This window comes from Diadema antillarum, unplaced genomic scaffold, assembly GCF_040938485.1.
Source record: "Diadema antillarum isolate AM-2024a unplaced genomic scaffold, OU_Dant_1.0 scf00000072, whole genome shotgun sequence".
Lineage (NCBI taxonomy): Eukaryota > Metazoa > Echinodermata > Echinoidea > Diadematoida > Diadematidae > Diadema > Diadema antillarum.
The window spans coordinates 4,049,551-4,061,760 of record NW_027270961.1 but is presented as its reverse complement, the minus strand read 5'-3'; the positions used below and the strand labels follow the sequence as shown (position 1 = coordinate 4,061,760).

The window sequence follows — 12,210 nt, the reverse complement described above, 5'->3', positions numbered from 1 at the left end:
CCTCCCACGTGTCACTGTACACTAGGATGTCATCAATGTATACTACACAGTTGTCAAGTCCGGCAATGATTTGGTTTGTCAGCCGTTGGAAGGTGGCTGGAGCATTTTTCATGCCGAATGGCATTACTTTGCATTGGAACAAGCCATCTGGTGTAGCAAAGGCAGAAATCTCTCTGGCTTTGTCAGTCAAGGGCACTTGCCAGTATCCCTTTAGAAGGTCTATTTTACTGACATATGCAGAATTTCCGACCCTGTCAATGCAATCTTCTAGTCTGGGAATGGGGAAAGAGTCTGTTTTCGTCACGGCATTCACCTTTCTGTAATCTATACAGAATCTTTGAGACCCATCCGGTTTGGGCACCATGACGATTGGGGAGCTCCAACTGCTTTTACTCGGTTCTATTATGTCATTGTCTAGCATGTATTGAACCTCTTCCCTTACTTTTTGCAGTTTGCTCGGGTTTAACCTGTAAGGGTTTTGCTTGATAGGGTCAGCATCTCCTACATCAACATCATGTACAGCCAGAGGGGTGCAGCCTGGTTTGTCTTTACACAGTTCTTTGTACTCATGTAACAGACTAGTCACATCTTTCCTCTGATTTTCAGGTAGGTAGTTCAGTGCCTCATCTACTTTCCCTAACATCTCTGAGTTAGACAACCTGGCACTAGAGGGCTCACTTCCATTCTCATCTTGAGCTTCTCCCTCTTCATCTACTTCTTCTACTACCACCTGAGCTACGCCTACCGGCTGACTAGCCTTTCTCTCATAGTACTCTTTCAGCATGTTTATGTGACACACCCTCTGATCTTTTCGTCTGTCTGGCGTACTGATCACATAGTTCACATCATTGAGTTTCTTTTTGACATAGTACGGGCCACTGAACTTGGCTTTCAGTGGTTCACCTTGTATGGGCAGCAGTACAAGAACTTTGTCACCTGGGTTGAAAGTTCGGGCTTTGGCATTTTTGTCTGCCTTTCTCTTCATAGAATCTTGTGACACTTTCAAGTGTTCCTTAGCTACCTCACAAGCCTTTGAAAGCCTTTCACGAAACTTTGACACGTAGTCAAGTAGGTGGACCTCATCATCCTCCGTCATGAATTTCTCTTTGATGAGCTTCAGTGGGCCCCTGACTTCATGACCGTACACCAACTCAAATGGGCTGAAACCCGTCGACTCATTTGGGGAGTCCCTCGTTGCAAACAGCAGGAAAGGGATGCCCTTATCCCAATCCTCGGGATACTCCTCACAGAACGCCCTAATCATTGTCTTTAGGGTCTGGTGGTAGCGCTCCAACGCACCTTGGGACTGGGGATGATAAGCTGACGACTTCAGCTGCTTCACACCCAAACGATACATCACCTCTTGAAATATGCCTGACATGAAATTTGACCCTTGGTCAGACTGCACTTCCTTGGGCAACCCATACCTAGTGAAAAACTGCACTAGAGCATCTACCACAGTCTTAGCAGTGATATTTCTCAATGGGATAGCCTCTGGAAACCGTGTAGACATATCCATGATTGTCAAGAGGTACTTGTGACCTGACCTAGTCCTAGGCAAAGGTCCAACACAGTCGACTAAAACCCGACTGAATGGTTCTTCAAACGCAGGTATCGGAATCAATGGCGCCGGCTTCACTGAATGCTGTGGTTTACCAGCCACCTGACATGTGTGACAAGTCTTGCAAAACTCAGCCACATCCACATTCAACCCTGGCCAATAGAAATGCCTCATGATCCGATCCTTTGTCTTTCTGACGCCTAAATGGCCGCCAACAGGTAACTCGTGAGCAATCCTCAAGATCTCACCGCGGTAGCTAGGAGGGACAACAACTTGACGGACCACCGTCCAATCCTCATCAGCTGGCCTATGGGGAGGTCTCCACTTCCTCATCAAAATGCCATCTTTGACATAATAGCACTCAGGGACCTTTTCAGCCTCAGCCTCAGAACACGCCGTCTGAGACAAGCCTTTCAACTCAGAGTCTGCCTGCTGTGCTTCAACCAAGGAAGACTTGCTAAACAGCCCATCACTGTTAGCCTCGGAGCCTAATACAGCAACCCCATCATTCAAATCCTTGAAAAAGGTTTCTGCCAACCAAACACCGGAATTCTCCTCCACATCAACAGAATCCGCATCATCTTGAACAGCTCTACGAGCCTGAGACCTAGTCACAACACAATCTGGGAAAATCCCAGGAAACTCCTCCTGCAACTGCTCAGTTTCAGCAACCACCACTGGTTTCTCCGAAACAACTGGAGACGCAACCACCTTGTCCCCAGCCAAGTCATTCCCCAACAGGAAATCAATCCCTGCCATGGGCAACTCAGGAACAACTCCAACAGTGACAGGACCAGAAACTAGGTCACACTTCAAATCCACTCTATACAGTGGCACTGACATATAACTGCCATCAACAGTCTGAATCAAGACTTTTGCATTCACTGCACTATCTGGTGGAAAAGTCATACCACCACCCACCATCAACGACTGAGAGGCCCCCGTATCCCGCAGGATGACTACTGGCTTACCTGCCTCACCAGAAGTACATGGGGTCACCTCACCATCAAACAAAAAGCTACGATAGCTCTCATCCACCTGCTTCATCCTATCTTTGAATTTGGGAGATTGACTTTCAATGGCCTGTGTTTCTCTGAACGGGACACTGTTTTCGGGTAGGACACTTTTTGACATAACAAATCCCAAGTCCTTCTTTGTTTTGTTTTGCAACTTCCAACACTGTGACTTTACATGCCCTGTCTTGTTACAGTGAAAACATTTGATGACATTTGCACTTGTACTGGACCCTTTGTCAGATTGAGGCTTTGGTGCCGATGAAGTTTCAGAACTCGTGCCTTTTTCAGGACCAGCATTCTTTGGATTGCTCGACTGAATTTTGTCTCTCTTATTTCCAGAGAAATTCCTGAAAGGTGGTCTGTTGTCATTTCTGTGGGTCAGCTCATACTCATCAGCCATCAAGGCTGCTTTATGCAAACTTGTCACTTTGTGATCATCCAAATGTGACCTCACACTGAAAGCAACACTCTTTTTGAATTCTTCCAAGAGAACAACCTCACGTAGGTTATCAAAGTCCTGATCCACTTTCAGGGATCTGTACCACCTATCAAACATCATTTCTTTTTCACGAGCAAACTCAACATGTGTCTGGCCTGATCTGCGGTACGAATTTCTGAACTTGTGTCTGTACGCCTCTGGCACCAACTCATAAGCATTCAACACTGCCTTCTTGACTGTAGCATAGTCACGTGATTGCTCTTCAGAGAGAGATGAGTACACATCGGCTGCTTTGCCGACAAACACACTTTGAAGGAGCAAGGGCCAAAATTCCTGTGGCCAGTTCAAACTGTTAGCCACCTTCTCAAATGACACAAAATATGCATCAACTCTGTTTTCTTCAAACTTTGGCACCAATCGAATGTTCTTGGCCAAATCAAATTCAGACGGAGCCCTTTCACGATTTCCAACAGTCTGTGCATGAGTCAATTCCATCTCACGCACTTTCATTTGCTGCTCCATTTCGAATTTCTTCATTTCCATTTCTCTTTGTTCTCTTTCCCTCTCTCTTTCCATTTCTCTTTGTTTTTCCTTTTCCTTCATTTCCATTTCTAGTCTCATCTTCTCTTTCTCCAGTTCTAATTCCCTTGCTCTTTCTCTCTCCTTCATTTCCAATTTAGCAAGCTCAAGCCTCGTTTGATCTGAAATTTGAGCTAGATCTTGAGTGTCAATTTCTTCTTTGAGCTCCATGTGACCAGCTACTAAGTCAAGAATCTCTGCCTTTCTTGCACCTTGTGGAACATCAACATTCAAATGCTGTGCAATAGCAGTCAAATCACATTTGCGTAACCTTTGCAAATCTTTGAGGGACAAATCTGTCCTCTTAACAAATGCCTGAACATCCATTGTACTGATTGACATTGTCACACTGTATTACACACAATATACAATTGAACAACTAACTCAACTGGTATTATGTCTGTACCAATATTCTGGCTTCCGGAACGTTCCAAATTCTAAGTTTTGGCTTTAAATTCACTTCTCGGACACAAGCCCCCAATTTTGTTACGACCAAAATCACTCCGAGAATGATCGCACAAAAGAAACAATCAACTGATGTTCAGGCGGTTTATTAACAGTGATATTGTAGGTACAGACTGGTAATCGGTTTCACATCAGTACAATAATGATCAATAGAAACAAATATAAGTCAGTAATGGAATCACTTACGTACGCATTACACGCAATATCCCTGGAAATGTCCAAATACGATGCTCGATGCACAAACGAATGATCCGCGATGCACCGATGAATAATTCCTCTGACGTAACTCCAGAGGCACAGGTTACGATAGTCCACGGTATAGATCCGGGGTAAAATCCACGATATACGTCCACGGCGAAACGTGCAGAGTCCAAATGTTGTGACGACCACATCCAGTTGATGCGTTGAATGATGATTCACTTAATATTGTCCAGCTAGGAATCCAGCCTGTCACAGCTTTTCCATAGCAATGTCCATTGACATAAAAATGGTGTCTATCCCCAATGAAGGCAAATTAATTATCTGCAGGCAAAATGTCTCTCAGGCCTTATCTCCACAAACATAACAGGTCAGCAGGTAACACAGGACTGACTATAACAAGTCGCTTCAGAGCCAGAAGTGACGTAACTCTCAGAGCAGAGGTGTTGGGTACTCTGCCTACTGCAGAATTTCTCTGGCTTATATACTATCCATTCACCCCCTTCTAGCACATTCTATAACTCTCTCCAACCTACTAGCCAGTCCAAGTTCCAGGAAACCTGGATGACTCACTGCCTAACTATGTACAAAACATCATTACCAAGAATAACTACCAATCACATTGGGCTACAGGGACAGTGCCTCACTCAGCCAAACATGTAAGCACTTCCCAGAACTTTCTGGAACTGGGTGAAATCATTCTAGATTGAATGAGCTATAATGTTTTTCCTATTCCATGCATGTACTGTATAGCTACATTGTATACCACCTAGAAAATTCTCCACTGATCTGGTCAGCCTGTATGTACTATATGTATACCACATAGAATGTTCTCCATTAATCTGGTCCACCTGTGTACATACACATTAAAACAACCATGCATACAGTACATCATACATGCACTGTTAACTACTAGTGTGTACATTTGTGACAACAGTGATGTTGTTATAAAGGACACCAAATATTTCTGCCAGTTGCAAATGATGTAGATCCAATGATCATTAGAAACCTAGATTTTAATCTGATAATGGACCGTTGGCTGAACCTTACTTGTACGCAAAACATTCAACGTGGAAACATGTAACACACTCGCTCACTTGCACAAAGGGGAAGTATCCCAACATGCTTTTCTCTTGGTAGCATTCCAAAATCATGTTTTGCATGTGATATTCAAACAAAGAGACTCGTACAGCTTAAAAAAAAAAAAAAAAAAGTTTTGGTCCGAAGTGAATGCCGTGAGCTGTCTGCTCGTCAGTCCTATGACGAAATGAACGTGTCCCCATGACGATACTTTCCGGGAATTTGTGCCAAGTAGGCCCTACATCCAGGGTCTGCATTAACGGTTGAGGAGGCCAAAGATACTGGATATGCTTTGCCATGCTACAATCTTGCATTAGTCAACATTGTGTAAGTCAAATCGCATTTATAAGTAGACGTGATTAAAAGTGTCATTTTGCTTACCCAGGGCTCGACACTAACGGTGGTCCAGGGCCACCAAAATGAAAGTCGGGCCACCAAATTTCAAAAAAGGGCAAATTTGGTGGCCCGTCTTGGGCCACCAAAATTTTTTTTAAAAGTATGTCCATAAATTCGTAACTTTTTGCGCTGGAAATGCATAAATGCATGCAGTGAGTTAATGTTTTTTTTTTTTTTTGCCTCCAAATTTTTCTCTCGGGCCACCAAAAAAAAAAAGTTAGTGTGGAGCCTGGCTTACCAAATAACATTTCTTAGGAAAAATTCTTTATGTTAGTATATCAACACAATTTCATGGTCATTTTGGGAAATGTTTTGTTAATTGCCTCACTTAAGTTGAAAGGTATTCTCACTTAATACATAACTGTACAAGAACACAACTAGAAGATCTGACAATTCAGCAATAAAGTTAAGTTTCCAACCCGTAAATGTATGTTGCATGCAGATACACTGTATTTAGCATGTGTGGTAGCATGTCAAAAGGTATTAAAAAAGAAAGATCAAACATAGCTGCAGTCACGCTGGCAATTTCAAAAGATTACAAAGTTTAAGATCCATCCACACTGGCACTTAAACTTATCAATCTTTAAGTTCTCAAAGCTTGGGTCACTAGTGTGCATGCACAAGAAAGAAGAAAGCACACCGTCTGACAGCTAACGATTGTGACGTACAATGTAACAATGCACACAGGTGCGTCCCATTGAAGCACCACCTGAAAACCATCATTCGATGCCGCAAACAGGTGATGGACTAGTCAAGTGGCAAAACTTCGCAAAGTTTCAGTCGCGAGCATCCGAATATCACTAGTTTGACTGGGAAGTTTCATGGGAAGTTTGTGGTCACACTGGCAAAAATTTGAGATCTTCGAGATCGTGATCTTAAACTTCGAGATCTGTTGCCAGTGTGACTGCTGCTTGAGTGTGTTTCATGCTGCTTGACATACATGTACGGTGCTCCGTGGTCAGCTGTTTCCGACTCTTCCGAAGCCTCAGTCAAACTTGAGTTGCAGTAAATTCAGAATTTTCTAGTGGTTTTGTTCATCTCTATCAAAACCCAGCAACCATGATAAATATGATTTAACAAGCCAAGTGACTGTTGACCAAGAGAGATTATGGTTGAAGTGCAAATGCAGTGAGAAACTTATTGAATCCTTGAAAATATCCAAAATATTCTAACCTTTGTGAATTTGGGCCGAAAAGTTTGCAACATCAGCACAGTTACTGTGGCATCATGATGCAACCTCACATGTGTTGATTAATGACTGAAGACGACTGGTAAGGTTGCCTGTGTAAGTAGATACTGTGTCGAAGCACACATTAGTCAACATTCATGAAAGTCAATAGATTTTTTTTTCCTGTCCTATGTACAGTGTATGTTGACTTAAATGTAAGGTATACAAGGTATATAATGCAAGGTATAGAAGGTACTGTAAAATGAGGATTGTTCGCGTGGATTTTGACTTTGCGAATTTTGTGAGTGGTACCAAAATTCCCGAAATTAAAGTGCAAGCGATGGTTCTTGCCTACACAATATACATTGGATGCCACTGGCAATTCGCGAAAATTTCATGCTGCGAGAAAGCCGTCGACTCCAATTCGTGAAATTTTCATGCAGCGAATATATCATGTTTTACAGTATATATGCAAGGTGTACATGGTATGTTGACTTAGAGACAAGGTATGTCTATTTTTCAGCTGTATACAGTTTGTAGCTATTCAAGTGCCCAGTCAGAGACCAATGCCCTTGTGTTTCACTTGCCTCACCTTTGATTTTTGGTTGCCCATGTCGGCCAGCTTTTGTCTTTTATTTTTTTACTCTTGTTTTATATGTACCTTATCCTACATTACACCATAGTCAAAATCATTCCTGATGTGTGTACATGAGAGAGTAGGTACATACATTTACCGTTGCACGCATTTACCGTTGCACGTAGACTGTGTACAAAGTAGAGATTGTATTAGCAACCACTTCTACCGAAATTATGATGCACATATATCATAAAACATGTTCATAATTCTTTTTTGTTGCCTATCGCACCGCACAGTTTCGCAACAAAGAAGTTTTACAACCACTTTGTCTAGAGTGCGATAAATCATTGGTATCTAGACATGAATGTGACGTCCTATTTCACATAGCATGTCATTATTGGAATTATAGCAGATGTAAAAAGGAAGGCATTTAGGGTAGTTCGCATGGTTTGAAGATAATTATAGGTCTGAGTGGATTATTGGCTTTTCCTTCCCTATAAAGCAGCAGGAATGAGTGGTGGCAGCTGTGATGCAGGGTTCTCACCGTTGATACACTTCCATGAGTTTGTGTTGCCAGAGGCTTCGTGTGTACATGGAGCAACTAAGCACTTCTGTTTAGTAGCACTGTTGTGTGTAACAGCCATCTTTCTTCTGTCAGAGTGTCTTACAGTTGGCATGATAGATAACATGTGCTTTCTCAACCAGGCATAGCTATCGCATGTAAAACCATGCATGAATTAGAGGCCATACAAAGACTGAGTGACCGGATTGGAGATCACCAGGTCAAAGGTAATACAACCAAGGTCATTATCAAAGTCTGTAGAGTGTCACGTTGTGCCCCAGGGGCAGTGGAGGGGGAGGGGGAGGGGTATCGGGTTTGGGCAGTGATGTGAAACTTGGATGGAGCTTATGAACAGTCATGAAAATCTGAAGCACCTGTCAATATACAAATAATGACTGCTATGAGGGGCACAGTTAAGATTATGGGCCCAAGGTGATGTGAAAACCGTAACCATGCCCGAAGCGAAGCTGAGGGCATGGTTATGGTTTTCACATCACCGAGGGCCTACATAATTTTAACTGTGCCCCGAATATCAAGCAGTCATTATTTGTTTTATATACCGAAAATATAGATTCCGAAATATAGATACCGAAAATATAGATTCTAGTCTCCTTTACAGCACTCGTAATCGATCGACAGCGCGGCGGTCGTATCAGTGGTGAGTGATCATCTTTATGTGTACAGTGTACGGGGTTGCGACTGTCTCCAAACCAGTCCGCTAGTCTCTTTTACAGCACGCTGATCGAATGCGCGGCAGTCGTATCATTGGTGCGTACATATGAGCGATCTATGTGTACGGGGTCGCGACTGTCTCCAAACCTATTTACTAACTGTGCCCGGGCCCCGGTCACAGTAACTCAAAAATAGGGCACAGCTATTTTCATGACTCCCCTTTTAACCAATCAGATGAGAGGATTCTAGAAATGAGGTATATAATACACATTATATTACTGAACATTGGTCATAAATGCTTTATAACATATTTGTGTACTTTCATTATATTCCATTTGATGGGTGATTTACCAGTAATGCTGTAGGTCCCAGGTCAGTGTCAAATTTTAGATTTCTCCAGGTTTACATAACAACATGAAAAGTAGAAAATCTTCTTGTGGGCATTACAAGGGGTGTTTAACTGGTACCCCACTTTGCTGTGAGTGCTGGCAAGTGTTCTAGGGCCAAAGGCCCAATGCTGTGAACATGCAATATGTGTTATCTATTCACATTACCTTCCTGACAGTGATTTTTCTGTTGCCTTTGTCCAGCGGGCAAGTTGGGTTGTAATACTACGTGGCTGTACGTCTCTTTATAAACTCAAAATACAAATGTGATATGAAGAGACAATTCTATTAGCTGGTTTGTGGCTGAATGTGGTGAAGTCATTTCAGGTCAAGGTTCAAATCTTTATGACATCACAGTACTGTTGTGAGTGAGATTGTTCTATCACTCCAGGTTAAATTATGATATGTCTCCTTTCCCGAACAGTCAGAATGTACACTCTTTTGTGGTACTTCGTCATCCGTGGTGCCTGGATAAAGCCTCATGGGGCAATTTTTAGACTAAATGTGGGCATGATGTGACAAAGGTCAGAATTGTACAAGCCTCTGCAGGCATTCTTACAATCAAAAAGTGGTTGGCTGCACCACAGACACCAATGCTCTGGTGGCAGTGTTTTATTTGTGTATTTTTTTTTTAGACCAATGTCTTTTCAGGCTTGAAGTTCTGCAGATGTGCATACATGATGTACAGCAATAAGACTGGGCACTGTATTCGCATCATGCATACCAGTAGTTATGAAATCCAGTAAGGTTGGCTTGCATAATCCATTCCAACTGTCTAGCTGCATTGTAAGACCAAAACAAATGAACAGCAAGTAAACAAACGGATTGTCTCTATCTTATTCACAACAGAGCTGTATCTAAGATATCTCTACTGTTGAAAACGACTCCCGAAGTTTTTACGTTAGAAAAATCAATTGATGAAATGCTGCATTGCCTAAAGTAGAGTCAGCATATGGTGCTTTGATGAAACCTTTTTTTTTATCCTTTGGAAATTAGATGAATGGTACAATCAGCCATAATTCAAGGAAGTGCAGTATTACTACCCTCATAATTTGCTGGCCAGGCAGTTTGGTTACTGTGTTTCTACAAATCAACCTTGCTGGGGGAAGAAAAAAAACCCCAACAACAACAACAACAACTATAAATTCCAATGGTGATACATCAATTCTGATTATCATCTATATAGGACGTTTTAGCGGCGCATTAAAAACGCGTATTGTAGTCCGCTCAATTTTTACCGTTCAATATCAGAGCTTATTGAACGAATCGCATAGACCAACGTATTAATTCCCCATAGGTTACCGTTGTTACTTGCCGTTCAAGATCACACGATATTCAATTCTGTCTCGTTTATTGCGCGAGCGCTTGCTGAATGCGCAAACGCTTGCTACTAGTGCGCGTCATTTTGTTACACACAAGCGCGCAAACATCTTGCTAGTTGTTTGTTTCATACGCAGTTTTAGGGGCTTCCCCTTTTCAGCGCTGGGATGGGACTGCCGAGTCAACTTCAAAGACGAGTAGAAGCCGGGTAATTTTGTGCAGTTTATGCTTGCTCTGCTTGATTGTATAGATGATAATAATTATATTGGATGGCCTTGATTCATGGAAAACCAGGGAATATTGCACTCGTTAGGGTCAATATTGCACTCATCTTCGATTCGTGCAATATTGGCCCTAACTCATGCAATATCCCCTGGTATCCCATTCATAGCCATCCAATATAATATAATTACTGCAGTGTGGCAGGATTGAGTGTATCTGCTTAGTACTACTGGACAAGGTCTCACAGTCAAAATTTACCCAAACAAAGGTGTTGAACATTGAAATGATGAAAATGACATACTGTATACGCCATATCCAGTTGGTCAAATTTTTCGCTAATCAGGAATTCTCGATAATTTTGCAAGGTGTTAAGTTCACGATTGAGGAGTACGGTACCAATCGAGAGAAGTGTATGCATGCATGTCACATTCATGTTGGGGTCAGAGTTAATATTTTTATAAGTTTTTAAATTCACGAATAGCGACCAATTCACAAAATGCGCAAAAATAAAAATTTTGCACCCAATTTGCCATTCGCAGTATAAATGTCATGCTGCATTGATTTGCTGTAAATGTGAAGTATTCAAGCAGGATGAAGTATTCATACACATTGTACAATGTAGTGCCAAATCTCAGTAGGTAGAGTCCCATATTCTGTAATTCTTGTGAAAGCAACATATTTGATGGCCACTTGTACATGTCTATTATATACGAGCTTTCAGCTCAGAGTGCCAAATTGCCAGCACCTCCCGGACTTGTTGCGGTGAAGGATCAAAATGTTTCTATTTGTTTGTTTGTTTGTGTGTCTGTTTTTAAACAGCATTGTGAGTCTCAATGTATGTTGAGTTGCAAAGTGGTAATAGATGCTCTGAAACTCTGTTCTGTGTTTTTGCAGGTTGAGCGCATCCTAGCTCGACGTCGAACCCGCAAGGGAAAGCTGGAGTACATGGTGCGGTGGAAGAACTTTGACAGCGATGAAGACACGTGGGAACCACTGGAGAACCTCGGCGATTGCATGGAGCTCGTGGAGGAGTTCAACCGCAAAACGCTCAAGGAGGGAAGGTACGAGAGGCTTGCTTCCATCGAGTCCGTTTTCAAGAAAAAGCTTCCCAATGGGAACCGGAAAAAGCAGAGTGAAGGTGTCAAGGACAAGGTAGGGAATGCCAAAGACACTGTGGTGAATGGGAAAGAAAGGACTGCAAAGGACCAGGCCAAAATGGCTGGAAGCCAGGATGCTAGTGGTGAGAATGGCAGGACTAAAGCCAGTGTTGTCGTTGCGAGGAACTCTGAAGCCGCTGTGAAAGCGCAAAAGAGGAAAAGGGACTCTGAAGTGAGTGCAGCAAAACCGATGAATGGTCCCAGAGCAGTGGCTGCTGCAAATAGCGTGATGTTGGAGGGCATGTCACCGGAGAAACGCATGAAGCGAGCCCATTCTGTGACTGGTGTGGTCGCCCAAAATTCTTCCTCATCTGGTGCTAGTAATGGAATGGGCTCACCATTAAATAGGAGGAGACTAAATAGCATGATATCCAGTGATGGTATGTTAATTTCACTTTGTACGGCACAGTGA

General features: G+C 42.5%; 1 protein-coding gene across 1 annotated transcript in view; it reads left to right on the top strand.

Moving 5' to 3' along the window:
- The window catches only part of LOC139717211 (chromodomain Y-like protein 2), a 45,720-nt gene that overhangs the window by 21,209 nt on the left and 12,301 nt on the right, over positions 1-12,210 (top strand). Inside the window, exon 2 of the mRNA XM_071628712.1 lies at positions 11,536-12,178. Within this exon, the coding sequence (XP_071484813.1) occupies positions 11,536-12,178 (643 nt within the window). The remainder of the gene's footprint in view (positions 1-11,535; positions 12,179-12,210) is intronic.